The 17,074-nt window shown below is 42.6% G+C and overlaps 1 protein-coding gene and 1 long non-coding RNA gene across 5 annotated transcripts in view; one reads left to right on the plus strand and one right to left on the minus strand.

The window, feature by feature from the left end:
- Positions 1-17,074, plus strand: part of DNAI1 (dynein axonemal intermediate chain 1) — a 144,411-nt gene that overhangs the window by 17,009 nt on the left and 110,328 nt on the right. For both annotated transcript variants that reach the window (XM_077790243.2, XM_085567019.1), the window contains exons 6-9: positions 765-865; positions 1,658-1,828; positions 3,831-3,890; positions 6,607-6,741. In XM_077790243.2, coding sequence (XP_077646369.1) covers positions 765-865; positions 1,658-1,828; positions 3,831-3,890; positions 6,607-6,741 — 467 coding nt within the window. The remainder of the gene's footprint in view (positions 1-764; positions 866-1,657; positions 1,829-3,830; positions 3,891-6,606; positions 6,742-17,074) is intronic.
- LOC110484176 (uncharacterized) overlaps positions 1-17,074 on the minus strand; it is a 52,515-nt gene that overhangs the window by 14,485 nt on the left and 20,956 nt on the right. The window contains exon 4 of one of the 3 annotated variants that reach the window (XR_013341638.2): positions 4,953-5,171. The exons of 1 other annotated variant lie outside the window; for it this stretch is intronic. This is a non-coding gene — a long non-coding RNA (uncharacterized LOC110484176). Of the gene's footprint in view, positions 1-4,952; positions 5,172-11,282; positions 11,388-17,074 lie in introns of those variants that run through there. One more of the 3 variants, XR_013341641.2, reaches the window with a different exon arrangement.

A 17,074-nucleotide genomic window follows, 5' to 3' on the forward strand; every position in this document is an offset into this window, starting at 1 on the left:
CTATCACAATGAATGTTCTGTCAAGGCGGTAACTGCCAGGCACAATGATAACACTGGATAAACTCCTGAGAACAGTTTTTGTTTGGGGCTTCTGAGGGTTATTGACTGCTTTATTTTACACTTAACAAACTTCGTATGATGATTTGAAGTAAGGCAAAGTGCTTAATGGGATCTTCAAAGCCATGAAATAATGGATTTTTGGCACTGCTTTTCGTAGATTCCAGACCAATTAGTTTCAAGTGGCTCTATGCTAGCATGGTTACACAGTCAAGGCCTTGTTTGGAATGTAGACATCCATCATTGTCAAACAAGACTAGTATTTTTGTCCATATAAATAAGAACAATCATGTTATAACTTCTGTGTTCCTTGAAGACATTCTTAGTAGTTGTACATAACTGTAGACAATTCCGGATCATAGAAAGATCTGGAGCTGAAGGGATTCCCAGAAACAGAGTTACTCAGATCAGAAATGGGTTACAGAAGTTTGCTCTGAGTCAAAATATTTATTTTTTATTTCAGTTCATCGAGAAGTACTGTATCTACATTTCTAGATGAATTCTAGAAATACCCTTGTGACCTTTTATAGCTTTGAGCAAACAATTGTTCTTCAAAGTGGGGATTTGTTACTGTGTTGTCTAATGATATAGCATTAGGAAAGGATACATACACATATATCAATGCTCCAGAAGACATAGGATCTGTAGAATATTGGATAAGATGTCCTGTTATTCTGGGCTCATTCATGTATCCTTTCTGTCATCAGAGGAAACTCCTGTTGAGGAGGAAAAGGCTCCTGTGGAGGCTTCTGCTGAGGCAACTGAAGAGGCAGAGACTAAAGATGAAGAACCCACAGAAGAAGCTGAGGTAATTCTCTAAAACACCTAAGAACTCTCCATTTTATTTTGAGTATTAGCTTTTAAATTACATTACTATAAAATGGGTTTGCTTCTGTAATTGATTATCTTATGTCTGAGATTTCAGTACTGTAGGTGAGAACCTGCAGGTTCTCCTGGGCAGCTGTGGTCCTACTGCCATTTTTCAAATGTAGAAGGTGAGTAGGGGGATCATATCAGACCTGTCTTTATCTAGATATTATATAAAAATAAAGTATAATCTCCTGGATCTAGGATCTTCCTGGACAGTATGTCCATTAGTGAAAAACAAAAGTCTGGAGGGGTGAAAGCAGCAGGCATAACTGAATGAAAGAAGTACTGGCTTGATTTAAAGGCTGATAAGAAAGCAGTAGCCTGTGAATGTTTGTTCTTGTCCACACAGTGTCAGAACCCACAGAGTTTCAGGTGAAACTTGTTGTCTAGCAAGGAAATGAAAATAAAGGGTAATGGGACTCTAACAAAATCTTGTAGCTCCTGAGTGCATTTTACCAAAGCCAACTGTGCTATATTATCTCTTGCATGTCAGGTATCTCTCTTATGTCAGGTTTTAAAGTAATTTGAGTTCCTGAATGTATATATTCCTATTCAAATGTAATTTCAGAATCTCACTGATCTGAGTTCTGGAAGTCTCCTAATTTGCATATTAAACATTGAATCTTCAGTTATAGTCTCCTTCACTAGGCAGCAGAAATCAGCAATCTGAGAAGAAGGAAAGAGACAACTGATTCTCTCAGGGTGAAATCACTGCTGTATTTTCTTGCAGGCTGCAGGAGAGAAAGAGGGAGGAGGAGAAGGAGAGGGAGAACAAGAAGCTGAAGCAGCTGAGGTAGCAGAGGCTGAAGAGCCTCCTCCCCCAAAAGCGCCAGAAAGGAAGCTTGCAAACCAGTTCAACTTCATTGAGAGAGGTTCAACTACATACCACAATCCTATGCGGGTATGTTGCTGTTTCCTTCAGTGACTTGGAGGATCTTTCCTTTGAGAGTGCATGTAGATCACCTGTGTTTGTCATATCCTGTGATCTTTTGACACTATTAGGAAAAAAGTTATAGTGGTTGTACTATTGTAAAACATTTGGTGTAATGACAACGGTGACAGAAGATTTCTTGCCTCATGAACTCTTGGACAGCCTACAAAAAGTTTTGATGCTACTGTGAATCCTTAAGCCTCTACTTGGATATATTTTTTATGCCTATTTTCTCATCTGAAAAAGTATGGAGCAACGTTAGGGTGGCAGCTGAGTACTTGGAATGTGGAAAAGCAATTTCTGTTTGTCACTGTGTACTTCTATGGTCTCGTACTTCAGTTCTTATTAATGGAGCAGAGATATAAGTGTCCATATATTAAAAGGACAAATATGTTTGGGCATGTATTAAGCATGGGTACTAGAGTAACAAACATGTAAGTGTGACAAATCTGTACTTCTTGAACATGGTACATCTCCCTCCCACTCCGCATGCACTTTCCAATAAGTACAGACCCAAGCCCTTACATTCCTTCCCTAAGCTTTTTGCTGAACCTACAGCCATTCCTTGTGAGCATATTTTCATGGGGCCTTCTGACTGAGCAATCCTGGTGATGTTGGCTCCTGACAGAGTGTTCAAGAAGGAGTTTCCTACACCAGGTATATATATGAGTTTCAGAGAGAAAATTCTTTTGTTTTCCTTGCTACAGCTGGAGTGTATATTTCCCCAAAGAGCCTGTCCATTGTCTTATATCCATTACACCTAGGATGAGATGTCTTTACATACTCAGAGATATATGAGTTACTGTGCTGCTGGAAACAGAAGGTCTCAGGAGCATTTGTCCAGCAGTGGGGTGCTTGCTATGAAGCTTGAGCTAAGATTCTGCATCTTTCAAAAATCCCAGTGGAAGCCATGGAATTTCTTATTTCTTTGTTCCCAGATTTGCATATTCTCTTCTTCACAGTGATTTTACTGGGAGAAGCTTGTGTGTGTCTGTATGATTCTGTCTTTGAAAGGAGAATATAGATTTTAAATAGCTGCATGGTACTGCTATGTGCTGTACTGGATGTGCAGTTTCCACCCCTGAGATGTCTTCATTTCAAAGGTCAGTGAAATGCTACAGGCAGTTTCTTAAAATTTTCCAGACACAACAGTTTTTTGAAAGAAGAAGCTGTTTTTTTAAGGAAATGTTTCACAGAAATATATTATTTCAGAATGTTGATGTAAGGATGGTAAAAATATTATTTCAGTAGCATCAGATGAATTGTTTATAAGTTTCACTCTGTTAAATTCTTTTGTTCTGACTGTTGCATCCAATTGGCTTTTTAATATGTAGGACAAACTTTTCAAATTTGGTAGGATGTCATAATTTATACCAGAATAGGTACTAGGACATTTCAAATGGTAGAGGTGAAAAAAAACCATTTGAACTCCTTCAGAATTAACTGCTGAAATATTTGAAGTATTTTCCCTGCCATTTTTCCCACTTTTCCCACTATTTTCTGCTGTTTTTCTAATTTTTCCCATTTTCCCCATTGTTTTGCCACTGTTTGTCCATAATTTCTCTCATTTTTCCCACTTTTTCCGCTGTTTTTCTCATTTGTCCCATTTCCCCCCTTTTTCCCACCATTTTCCCGCTGTTTTTCCCATTTTCCCACTCTTTTCCGGTTGTTTTTCTCATTTTCCCCGTTTTTTTTTTTCATTTTTCCCACTTTTCTTGCTGTTTTACCACTATTTTCCTGCAATTTCTCCCATCTTTCCTGAGGGGAAAAAAAACAGAAGGTCTTGTGAACATTCTTTTGGTCCACAACAAAATCTTTTTGTAGTTTCACAATCACCAACAGTGTTGTACAGTGCCCTAGGAGTCCTTTGGATATCAAGTTATTCATGCAGACTGTTTCCACAACTAGATGATGGCACAGCAGAGGGCTTCAGTGCTGAGATTATGCTTATTCAAGCTTTTTCTTTTTTCAGGAAAGAGGATTGCAAACTGACCCTGCACCTTTTGAAACTTTCTCAGAAAATGTTAACCAGGTAAATCTATACCTATATCTATCTCCTTTTTATCTTAAAATTTGTTTTAGAATATATTTTGGAAATTGAGGTGTAAGAAAGTTAAAACTGAATTATTGTGTTTTCATTCTTTGCAGTGGCTTTGGTCTCCCATTTGACTCTGACAGCAAACTAGTATGACCCTCTCTTCTGCTTTAATGGGTGAACTTGATCATGGTTTATATTTCTTAGGTTAAGTGTCTCAGTTTAGATGCTTTTCACTGGTTTATTTTTTGCCAGTCAGCCTGACCTGTCTGCTTTAGAGTGTTGTAAGTGAGGGGGAATGGGAAAACCACAGAGTGAGAATAGTTTTGGGTTCAGCAAGAGGTGGGCTGCAGCCTGCAGAATACTGCCTCCTCTAGGAACATAGCTCTCTCTTCGAGTATTGTTAGGACTTTGGCATATGCAGCACTTGGGTTTTTACTCTAAGTTTAGCAGTATGTAAGAGCAGATTTCTAAAGCCTGAAGCTGAACAAAATGTGAACTACAGAATAAGGAATGTGGAAGACCTGTTGCAAGAGACTTAACTCTGCTTTATGTAGCAGAAAAGTACCTATCAATTAATGATGAAAGGCTCTGTAACATTTTCTGCATCCCTTAAAAATGTAAAATAAAATATTTTGGATGAAATTTCACACAAAAGATAATGTTACAGCTTTCAATGGAAAGCCAATTCTGCTCATTAATTCTCAGGTATTTGTAAAATGGAATTGTGTTTGTCACAGATATAAACATTGTTTCAAACTAGTGTATCAAACTGGTATTGAAAGCACTATTTTGTTACCAGTGAGTAGAGGAACAGTAGAAGACACTGTAACGCAATGGCAGCAACTTAAAAAATGCTGGTATGAAGAAAATTATAGCAGGAGAGTGGAGGTATCTCTTCAGGTTAAAAACTGTAATCTATTCTATTCTTGAACCTGAAATTGTAGATGTCCTAGTTTAGGGCAAATTTGGGGAAAACCCTCTGGAAGGAGCCCCCAGAAAACAAACCCCCACGGCCCCTCCCCACCCACCTGGTTCAGGAAAAAATTTTCTCTGAGAGAAGTGGAAAAGAACCTGTTTATTTAACAAACAAAGCACTCCCCATCACCAAAGAAAATAACAACACCAGATGACAACAAAACTCTTTCACCACTCTGAAGAGATGAACAAATCCAGAAAGTCTTTCCTGGGAGTGGTCGCCCGGGTCTGGACGCTGGGGATTGCTCTGGGCACTGGGAATGGCTGCTGCAGATCACAAAGCGCAGGCTCTGGGTGTTCCTTGGTGTTTCCAGGTCCCAGTCCGGAGCAGGTTGGATGGTATTCAGGAAAAGGAAAGGAAACAGTCCAGGGAAAGAATTGGACTGCTTAGCTAAACTAACTAGGAAGCAAAAGCAGAAACAGAAGCAAGCAAAGCAAGCAAGCAAAAGCCAGCAAGCAAAGCAAGCAAGCCAAGCCAGCACTAGCCTCTTCTAGACAGCAGACCACGGGCGAAGGTGAACCGGCTGATAACAAGGCAAAACAAACCTTTGCTTTCAGAGTCAGTTCTGAAAGCACAGAACATAATATCAAACATACACAGAACACATGATTGGAGATACAAACACCATAATGTCACCCTAGGACAATAGAGTAATTGGCCTGAGGTCTTCCTTCCCTCCAGCTGGAGTTTTCTTCCATTTTTTTTCCTGACATCAGTGAGATGTCCTGAGATTTAGAACAGAGGTCTTTAAGATAATTAACCCCTAAGATTTTGCATTAAATATTTGAAAGCTAAGAGGAAAGTTTTTCCTTTAATTTCTTTTTATATTGTTGAAATTTTCAGAGGGTCTAAAATAGTGATTTTAAATAAACTCCTTTTTCTCCGCAGGTCTTTTTTTCCTTTATGTTCTTTGTTATGCTCACAGTTTCCTATTCCAAACTTTTCTGTTTTACACCTTCTCATACTTATCTCATCTTCTTTGTTCTTTCCCTGATGTTTGGAACATCTTTCCATCTCATTTCTGCAAATTTAGAATGCAATACAGTTGGTTTTTTTTTTTTTTAAAGAGTTCTGCTACCTTTATTTCAATGTTCTAGTCTATATTCTATATTTGAATCATACTCCCTATCCTAAGCTAATGTGTCTTTTGTTTTGTCCTGAAAGAAATATATCTGCTTCAGATACAATACTAGGATTTCAATACTAATGAATAATTCTTAGGAGAAGTTACTTTTGGATCTACTCAAGTAAGACATGTGTGGCATGTGGCATAGCAGAACATGTAACACTGCTCGCAGTTTCCATTTGATCATATGCTGCAGAGTTGGAGTCCAAATTTAAATTGTGTTAAGCAACTACAATTTAATTTTCCAACACCACAGGAAAAATGTCATAAAGGAAATGTTTAATGCATGTTTCACGTTAAACACTGGTAAATTAGCCAAATACAGAGTCCTGCAAAAATAAAGATACGGACAGAGTCAAAGAAGCAAGAGTGTTGGAGGAAAGAAATTGTTAAGAATGCTGTAATGGATTCTTAAAATAAGACATGCTCCATCATTCTTGAAAAATCCTGACCTCAACTCTTCACTTTTTATGTAAGAAGACAGTTCAGCTAATTCCAGCAGCAGTGGTACTGTTGTGATGACTATCATATTTTTTGTGATGGTGTAGTTGGCTGTTCTCAGGAAAATGGTCAGGTCCTAATAAATCCTGCCTCTGTCTGTCTCTCAGTGGTTTATCTATGATGCGTATATGGAGGAACTTGAGAGAATGGAAAAGGCAAAAGAGAAAGAAAAAGCAAAACCTGCGGCAGCAAAGAAAGACGATAATAAAACTGGAAGAAGGTTGTCATATGTGGAGTTACCGGTATGTTTCATAATGTGGGGAAGAAGGTTGTTCAAAGTGCTGGTGGGGTGCATCTGTAGAGCAAGTCAGGGGAAAACAAATCGTTCTGGCAGTGTGGCTTGTTGTTGTACTAGGCAAATAACAGCTTTAGGAAATGCAAAAGTTAGTTTTTGCTAGAAATTGAATTTCCAAACCAGGATTTCTGTTGTGTTTTATAAAACAGGATTTTGATTTTGTGCAGTCCTATTTTCAAACCTGATTTCCAAGTGAGTTTTTTGTGCACTGTGTATGTTTCACATTTTTGACTATTATGTGAGAGATAAAAGAACTAAATAGGTAGAAACACCCTGTGATTTTTCAAAGAATTTAAGTGATGATGTTTTTACATACAATGTTTCAATCTGAAAGGCATTGAAATTTAGAATTATTTCAAAATACAGCACTGTAGTAAAACACTTCTCAAAATTTTTTAGTTTTAATTTTTAATGACATTATATAATTACAACTTATACATTTGCTAATTATAGACACCTAAGTAGCATGCTTCTCAGAATATCAGGTGTCCTAACACTTGCCATGCCCTGAGCTGATGTTGTGAGCTTGCTGTGAGGGTGATATTGACTCCTAATCCACAATCAGGAGTAGCCTATGAGTGCCTTGTGGGAATTACATGGTTCTTTCTATCAAAGTGACAGTATTCCCATCTTAAAAATCTTATCCCACTTCAAACACTGAGTGTACGATATAGAGGACAATATTCTGAAAGATTTTCTTGAAAATGTTTTCAGGGGTTTCAGAAAGTTTCTATTACGGTTTAACTTGCTGGTTCTTTCTTCCCCAGCCTAAGGTAAGCAATTTAGAAGGCAAACTGAAATAATTTCTATAATGACTGGAGCAAGATACCCTGAGAATTATAATATAGAATCATGGAAATCAGTTAATAACTTGCTCCTAGAATAGGTATTGACATACCAACATAAGATATATAGATATAGATATAGATATAGATAGAGATAGAGATAGAGATAGATAGAGATAGAGATAGAGATAGAGATAGAGATAGAGATAGAGATAGAGATAGAGATAGAGATAGAGATAGAGATAGAGATAGAGATAGAGATAGAGATAGAGATACAGATACAGATACAGATAGAGATACAGATACAGATAGAGATACAGATAGAGATACAGATAGAGATACAGATAGATAGAGATATGGATATGGGTATAGAGGTAGGTAGATAGATAGATAGATAGATAGATAGATAGATAGATAGATAGATAGATAGATAGATGTGTGTGTAACAAGAGCGGACTTCTGAAACTGGCTTTAGCTCTTTCCTACCATATGGTTGATGCAACTGCAGAGAATTTGGCTGGTTTAGCCACGAGGCAGCACTGTGCCAACATAAACCTTACAGTATAAACAGACCAGGAACATGTTCTGATAGGCTTCTTCCTGTGAATTGTGCCATGGAAATTCACAGTCCTTTTGAAAACCATTAAATCTTTCACCTCAGTATGTTTCTGAGAGTTAGGCCTCAAGTCAACATTGCAGTTACAGGCTCAAAGGGTGGACTGCTAAAAGCTAAATGAAAATAAAGTGAAACCATATTGTAAAACACCTGCTGCTCACTCCACTGACAACAGTGGAAAATTGAAATCCAGTCACTCATGCTATATGTCCCTTTGGTGTTTTGCTTCTCACACATAATACTTTTCAGGGCACTTGAAGGGAAGCCAAATAGTTGATGCACTGAATGAATAAGTGAAAGGAGAAGCAGAGCCATTGTCCCAAACTGAGGTCCTCTGTGAGGCTGATCAAGTAACCTGAAGTGTATGAAAAACATGATGAATTCTTCACTCATTAACTGGAAAAAATGCAGCCTGAATACTCCAAGGCTCAAATCAGACTTACAACAGTCATTATGTCCGTTCAGATGTAGATATGTGGAAATTAAAGGTTGATGGCATCAGAATCTGTATTTCTGGCCTCAAGTCAGCAAATGGAGAATAGGTTCTGTAACTCACGCATTACAGTAGGAGCTGTAACACACACATTACATATGTTACAAGCCACAATTAATTTCCACCATTGTTTTGGTCAGGCTAGGACTTAGCAAGAAAAACTATGATAGCTACTGAGATAGCACCAGATTTAACCCAAGGGAAAGAAGATAAAATGAGTGGCTGTTACCACAGGTGGGTCTCTCATGGAAGCTGTTGCTGTAGTAGGAAGCCATGAAAGGGAAGATCCAAGAACTATAGCCACAGCTGGAAATGATGGTAGTAGTTTGATGAGGATTTAAAAATGTAGTAAATGAAAAGGGACAGAAAACAGTACTGGTACTGAATAAGAGGTCAAAGGAATGCATGACTGGAAGAGAAACGCAGAGAAGAAAAAAGAGGGGGAGAGGGTAGGGGAGGGGAAGGGAAGGGAAGGGAGGGGAGGGGAACCTTGATAGGCCCTGACAGAAGCTTCTTGCTAGGGGAAGAGAAGTAAAATGAAGCTGTGCATTTCAGCTTTCTTGCTACGAAAAGTAAGGAAAACGTGGTTTAGCAAAACAGACAATAGAGTCAGTCAACAGGAAAGGAAGAGAGATAACCAAGGATTTCAAAAGAAGAAAGGGTGAGAATTTTATAAAGAAGGTGTATGAGGGAATAGAAGTTGGAATAATAGAAAGTATTTGACTGGAAACTGTAATGAGGAACTCCTATAAATCTCTCCATGTGTCTCTCACTCAAATGGAACCAAAGGGGAAAGAGTGTGCTATATCTAATAGCACTGATAAAACTTCTGGAACTTTTCCTCAGTATTTAGTCAAGGCAATACACAGACAATGGATAACACAGAATACCAAAGTGGAATGATATGAAATTTTCTGAGCTGAAAATATCTGGAAGCAGAGATAACTGTCCTTCCTGTTCCTGTACCGTCTGTTTATGGCTCTTATTACAAGGAAGATACTCAATGATATTAAGGTGTTTTTCAACCCAAATGTTTCTGTGACTCCACAGTCCTGACCCAGAGATCTTGGTCTGATCCATAGCCCTCCCTATATTCTTGAATGAAGTAAGAAATGACATTATTTGTGGCAGAAGCAAAATGCAAAGAGCTTAATGCAATTGATGCAGGCTTGCTTGCCTTACCCTTAGATGGCAAGGCATGAAACCAAAAGTCTTACATTAAGGATTTTGAATGAATCTATGCAAAAGAGGGTGGAGCAATGTGATTGGACCATAACAAAGACATGTTGTATGCATGAAGTATCAGAAGAAGCTTTTTTTCATGCTTATGGGACATTGCAACTAGCCAGCTGCTGAGAGGCAAGTATAAGGCAGTTAGTGATAAGGCATTACAGAGCATTACCAAGACATTTTTTTCCAAAGTGTTGGCCCATTATCCATTATACATATGATTCAATTAACATTATTGCTGTTCTAAAAATAACCTATGCATAGAAATAAAGCAAACGTGTTATCCTATGAGCTCTCCTTGCATTTGGCTAGCTAGCTCAGAATTAGCCTAAGTTGGAAAAGGGTGTTTAAAAAAAATTGTTTTTTTTTAAAAAGAGAAATTAGGCCTAGTACTTCCTATAAAGATTTATTTCTTCAGCATACAGAATAAATAAAATTTGAAACAGGACAGGATACAAAGAGAAAATAGCTTACTCTCATCCACTTATAATGTCAAAAATGTAGTCATGGATGTGTTGTTGTTTACAGCATAGCTACCTGACAGAAAAGCTGACTTAAAACTCTTGTGATTCATCAGGAGAGTTTCGTGCTTTGCAGCAAAAAATTAGGTGAATACTGTATTGTTTCTGCATTTACAATGTTGTTTTGGTATTTGTTTTATTTCTTTTTAAGTTTTAGCCTGCTTTCCACTGACACTCCCCAAAAATAAAATCTGTGGAATCATAGTATCATAAATTAATAGAATGGTTTGGGTTGGTTTTGGGTTAAATATCATCTCATTCTGACCACCATACCATTGGCAGGGACACCTTCCTCTAGACTAGGTTGTGTAAAGCCCTGTCCAGTCCGGCCTTGAACACTTCCAGGGATGGGGTGTCAACAGCTTCTCTGGACAACCTGTGCAGTGCCTCAACACACTCACAGTAAAGAATTTTGTCATAATATTTGATCCAAATAATTTTAAAACAGGTATTCCTCACCTTGTCACTATACTTCTTGATAAACAGTCCCTCCCTGTATTTTCTGTAGGTTCCCTTTAGGGACTGGAAGGCACTTTAAGGTCTCCCCAGGGTCTTCTCTTCTTCAGGCTGAACAACCCCAATTCTCTCAGCCCATCTCCATAGGAGAGAGGCTCCAGCCCCAGATTATATTCATGGCCTTCTCTGGGCTCACTCTAGCAGGTTCATGTAATTCCTGAGTTGGGAGCCCAGGGCTGGATGCAGTGCTCCAGGTGGGTCTCAGCAGAGTGGAGCAGAGGGGCAAAATCCGCTGCCTTGATCTGCTGCCTGTCTCTGAACTTGGTTTCAAGTTCTACTTACTTTTTTTCTAGTCTGGGAAAAGAGGACTGCACACATAACTGGAGGTGTAAGCAAACCATGGATTTATAAAAAATGTAACAGATTATGGAATTTTTTTCTCTTTTGTCCTCTGTCCTGGGTTGTAAGATAAGCTTGTATTCCATTTGCCATCTGTTGAAGAAAAAAACCGGTTGGACAGGTTTTTGTTATCTCTCTCAGAGACAATGGTTTTGCCCTGTAGAGGCAATGGTTTGTTTATACACCATTGACTGATTCAATGAAGGGCTGGTAAATGTAACACCGTGAGGGGTCCCACCCAGAGGGGGGAAGCCAGGCACTCTATTGTTGTTTAAAGGGGTAGCTTTTTGGGGAGAGGAGGCAGCTCTCTGGGCGGGACTCCGAGAGAAGCAGCTCTCTCTCGCTCTCTCTTCGGCGGCACCCGCAGCGAAGCAGCCGGCGCGCGCTGAGCCGACGGCGGCGGAGCTCGGAGGCAACCCCGGCGCAGAGGAAGACCGGCCCCACTGCCACCAGATCTTCAGAGGAAAACTGTACCCTTCTAAAGATCACCACTGCAGCTGCAACTCATCAACTATTGCAAGGGAAGCAATTGTCCCAGCAGAACTGATACTGGTATCCCTCAGGTTCTAGACTTTTTTCTTTCACTGGTTTTGTTTGTACCGATTGCATTTGCCTTTTTTTTTAAATTGTTGTCTAGTTTTCTCCTAGTAAAGAATTGTTACTCCCACTCCCATATCTTTGCCTGAGAGCCTTTTAATTTAAAGATCCTGGTAATTCAGAGGGAGGGGGGTTTGCCGTTCTCCATTGCACAGGAGGCTTTGCTCTCTTTTACAGACTCCTGTCTTGTCGAACCAAGACAGAATTTGGCGCCCAACGTGCGGCCCGAGGGCATTGAGAGGGAAAAAGGATTAACAGTTCTTAAGTAATTTGGTTTTTTTGTTGTGTGTAAAAACATCTTCAGCATCACCATGTGGTCTAGTTTACCTTGGTTTGGGTGGCATGTGATGGTAGCTATACTTTTCCCATTTTCAGACCCTTATCTAAAAATGGGTCCTATAACTAAGGCTACGGTGTCTGTTATCAAGTTTGGCTTCTGGGTTAATTGGGTGAGGAATTCATGGATCTTTAATTTCCTCTGGAAGGCAGGTACATGGATTCATAGCTACCACACGTTAAGTGTATGTTTTTAGGGTTACTTTAATAACGGTACCTACTGCGAGGAAATAGCACCTGGGCAAACTTTCTCTCAACCTTTTAACCATCTTTTTGGGTCTGCTCCACCAGTTCTCAAAGGGTTAAGATCCTTTATAAGTGCTAATGATACCATACAATGGGTGGTGTTGCTGATAGTCCTGTTATATTTAGCATTCAGAGATAAGGGAAGATTAACCTGGATAACTACCCTCACCTACACCACAGACTCGAGATGCTGCTGCTCCAGAGCCTGACCCTGCCCCACAGCCCACCTCAGAAATGAACCGCCCAGATTGGGTGAGGGTTCTGGTTAAGGAGATACGAGAGATGCTGAAGGAGTGCATTTCCCCAGCTGGTGAGAAACCGGCCCTTTGCCTTGGGGAGGGACAGTCTAATAGTACAGCTGTGGAACCCACTAATGTTACAACTGTCCAGGTTCCAGCTGAACCACAAGGGCAGTCACGGTCAGCAGCAGTGGCCCCGGTAGAAACAAGGAAGTCTAAGGTGAAAGCAGAGCACCCTGCAGATAGGGACAGGAATGGAGGAACCTCACAACCCACAGGGGAGCCAGAGATTGCTATCATCACCGAGTCCCTGACGTACGAAAGTCTTCGCAATCTGCATAAAGACATTGTGCGACGAGGGCGTGAGGCTTATGCTACCTGGCTACTCCGGGTTTGGGATCTTATGGGTACAGGCGTGCAGCTGGACGGTGGTGAGGCAAGGAACTTGGGACCCTTGACCCAGGACTCGGGTATAAATCAGGTTTTTGTAAGGGAACCAGGGTCCCTTTCTCTCTGGGAGCGGCTCTTAATGAGTGTCAGGGAGAGGTTTGTCCACAGAGAGAGAATGCAAGAGCACCATCATAGAATGCGCTGGAAGACCCTCGAGGAAGGGATCCAACAGCTGAGGGAAGTGGCAGTATTGGAGGTACTCTTTGGGAGGGATGGACGACACAATGATGACCCTGACAAGGTCAGGTGTACGGGACAAATTCTGTGGAGTCTGGCAAATCTTGGGCCATCTCAATACGCCACCTTCATTGCAACAATCAATGCTGACACCCACCGGGAGACAATAGGTTCTGTTGCCAACAAACTTAGGAATTATGAGAGTATGATTAATGGCCCAATGCAGGCTCATATCTCAGCTGTGATTAAGGAGTTTAAAGAGGAGATGAGGGAGGAGATAAGGAAGGTTAATACAGCACCCGTGAGAGTCACAGGCCCCAGAATCAGCACCCAACAATCCCCAGCTAGAGAGAGAGGGTACACCCCAAGGGCTAATCTGTGGTTCTTTCTGCGTGACCATGGGGAAGACATGGGGAGGTGGGATGGGAAACCCACTTCTGTCCTGGCAGCACGGGTCCGTCAACTCAAGGAGGGAAACTCTAACCGGGGGAGCTCCACCAAAGTGAAGGTAGCCTCAACCTCCCGTGACCAAGCTTGTGGGTACGATCTGTCAGACCCCCTTGAAGGGACCTCTAGTATGTATGCCCAGGGAAGGAATGATAACCAGTGTTAGAGGGGCCCTGTCTCTAGCCAGGGAGAGGCACGGGAAAACCGGATCTTCTGGACAGTGTGGATCCGATGGCCTGGCACATCAGAGCCACAAAAATATGATGCTTTAGTTGATACTGGTGCACAGTGTACTCTGATACCATCAGGACATGTGGGGGCAGAGCCTGTTTCCATTGCTGGTGTGACAGGGGGATCACAACAATTGACTCTGGTGGAAGCTGAGGTGAGCCTGACTGGGAAGGAGTGGAAGAAACACCCTATAGTGACTGGCCCAGATGCTCCGTGTATCCTAGGCATAGACTTCCTCCGGAACGGATATTACAAAGACCCAAAGGGACTCAGGTGGGCTTTTGGAATAGCCGCTGTAGAGGCAGAAGACATTAAGCAATTGAACACCTTGCCTGGACTGTCAGAAAACCCCTCTGCAGTAGGACTCCTAAGGGTGGAAGAACAACGCGTGCCAATTGCGACCTCGACAGTGCACCGCCGGCAGTATCGGACGGATCGAGATGCCGTGATCCCCATCCACAAAATGATTCGGGAGCTGGAGAGCCAAGGGGTGGTCAGCAAAACCCACTCACCCTTCAACAGCCCCATCTGGCCTGTGCGCAAATCTGACAAAGAATGGAGATTGACTGTGGACTATCGTGGCTTAAATGAAGTGACTCCACCGCTGAGCGCTGCTGTGCCGGACATGCTGGAACTCCAGTACGAGCTGGAGTCAAAGGCAGCAAAGTGGTATGCCACCATTGATATTGCTAATGCGTTTTTCTCCATTCCTCTGGCAGCAGAATGCAGGCCTCAGTTCGCTTTCACCTGGAGGGGCGTGCAGTACACCTGGAACCGACTGCCCGAGGGTTAGAAACACAGCCCCACCATCTGCCATGGACTGATCCAGGCTGCACTAGAAAAGGGTGAGGCTCCAGAACACCTGCAATACATTGATGACATCATTGTGTGGGGGAGCACAGCGGCAGAAGTGTTTGAGAAAGGTGAGAGGATCATCCAGATACTACTAGAAGCTGGCTTTGCCATCAAGAAGAGCAAAGTCAAGGGACCTGCTCGAGACATCCAGTTCCCGGGAGTGAAATGGCAAGATGGACGGCGCCAGATTCCCACTGAGGTCATCAACAAGATCACAGCTATGTCCCCACCAACCAGCAAAAAGGAAACACAAGCTTTCCTGGGTGCCATAGGTTTCTGGAGAATGCACATTCCTGAGTATAGCCAGATTGTGAGCCCTCTTTATCTGGTTACCCGAAAGAAGAATGATTTCCACTGGGGCCCTGAGCAGCAACAAGCCTTCACCCAGATCAAGCAGGAGATCGCTCATGCTGTAGCCCTTGGCCCAGTCAGAACGGGACCAGAGGTCAAGAATGTGCTCTACTCTGCAGCCGGGAACCATGGGTTGTCTTAGAGCCTTTGGCAGAAAGTGCCTGGGGAGACTAGAGGCCGACCACTGGGATTCTGGAGCCGAAGTTACAGAGGGTCTGAAGCCAACTACACTCCCACAGAGAAGGAAATCTTGGCTGCCTTTGAAGGAGTTCAAGCCGCCTCAGAGGTAATTGGCACAGAAGCACAACTCCTCCTGGCACCCCGACTACCGGTGCTGGGGTGGATGTTTAAAGGAAAGGTTCCTACTACCCACCATGCCACTGACGCCACATGGAGCAAATGGATTGCCCTCATCACTCAACGCGCCCGTATTGGAAACCTGAATCGCCCTGGGATTTTGGAGATAATTACAAACTGGCCAGAAGGTGAAAACTTTGGTCTCACTGATGATGAGGAGCAGGTACAAGTGGCAAGGGCTGAAGAAGCTCCACCATACAACCAACTACCAGCAGAGGAGACCTGCTACGCTCTTTTCACTGACAGTTCCTGTCGCATCGTAGGGATGAACCGGAAGTGGAAAGCAGCCGTATGGAGCCCCACACGCCAAGTTGCACAAGCTACCGAAGGAGAAGGTGGATCGAGCCAACTCGCTGAACTCAAGGCCGTTCAGCTGGCTCTGGACATTGCTGAAAGAGAGAAGTGGCCAAAGCTCTACCTTTATACTGATTCATGGATGGTAGCCAATGCTCTGTGGGGCTGGCTGGGAAGGTGGAAGAAGGCCAACTGGCAACGTAGAGGAAAGCCAACCTGGGCTGCTGATATATGGAAAGACATTGCCTCTCGGGTGGAAAAGCTGACGGTGAAAGTCCGTCATGTAGATGCCCATGTCCCCAAAAGTCGGGCTAATGAGGAGCACCGAAACAACGAGCAGGTAGATCAGGCAGCAAAAATAGAGGTGTCAAAGATAGACTTAGATTGGCACCATAAGGGGGAGTTGTTCCTGGCTCGATGGGCTCATGATGCCTCAGGTCATCAGGGCAGAGATGCCACCTACAAGTGGGCACGAGACCGAGGGGTAGATCTAACCATGGACAGTGTTTCCCAGGTTATCCATGACTGTGAGACGTGTGCTGCCATCAAACAAGCCAAGAGAGTGAAGCCCCTATGGTATGGTGGGCGGTGGTCCAAGTACAAGTATGGGGAGGCCTGGCAGATTGACTACATCACACTGCCCCAGACACGCCAAGGCAAGCGCTACGTGTTGACCATGGTGGAAGCCACCACTGGATGGCTGGAGACTTTCCCTGTACCTCATGCCACTGCCCGGAACACCATCTTAGGCTTGGAAAAGCAAGTCCTGTGGAGACACGGCACCCCTGAGAGAATTGAGTCTGACAACGGCACCCATTTCAAGAACAGCCTTATCAACACCTGGGCCAGAGAACATGGTATCGAATAGATATATCATATTCCCTATCATGCTCCAGCTGCCGGCAAAGTTGAACGGTGCAACGGACTCCTTAAGACTACCCTGAAGGCACTTGGTGGGGGAACATTTAGAAACTGGGAAATTAACCTGGCAAAAGCAACCTGGATGGTCAACACCCGGGGGTCTGTCAATCGAGCTGGCCCTGCTCAGTCAGAACCCTTACACGCAGTAGATGGAGATAAGGTCCCTGTAGTACATATGAAAGGTATTTTAGGGAAAACTGTTTGGATTAATCCCACCTCAGGCAAAGACCAACCCATTCGTGGGATTGTCTTTGCTCAAGAACCTGGTTACACTTGGTG

Source organism: Lonchura striata, chromosome Z, assembly GCF_050655825.1.
Source record: "Lonchura striata isolate lonStrDom1 chromosome Z, ASM5065582v1, whole genome shotgun sequence".
NCBI classification, from domain to species: domain Eukaryota; kingdom Metazoa; phylum Chordata; class Aves; order Passeriformes; family Estrildidae; genus Lonchura; species Lonchura striata.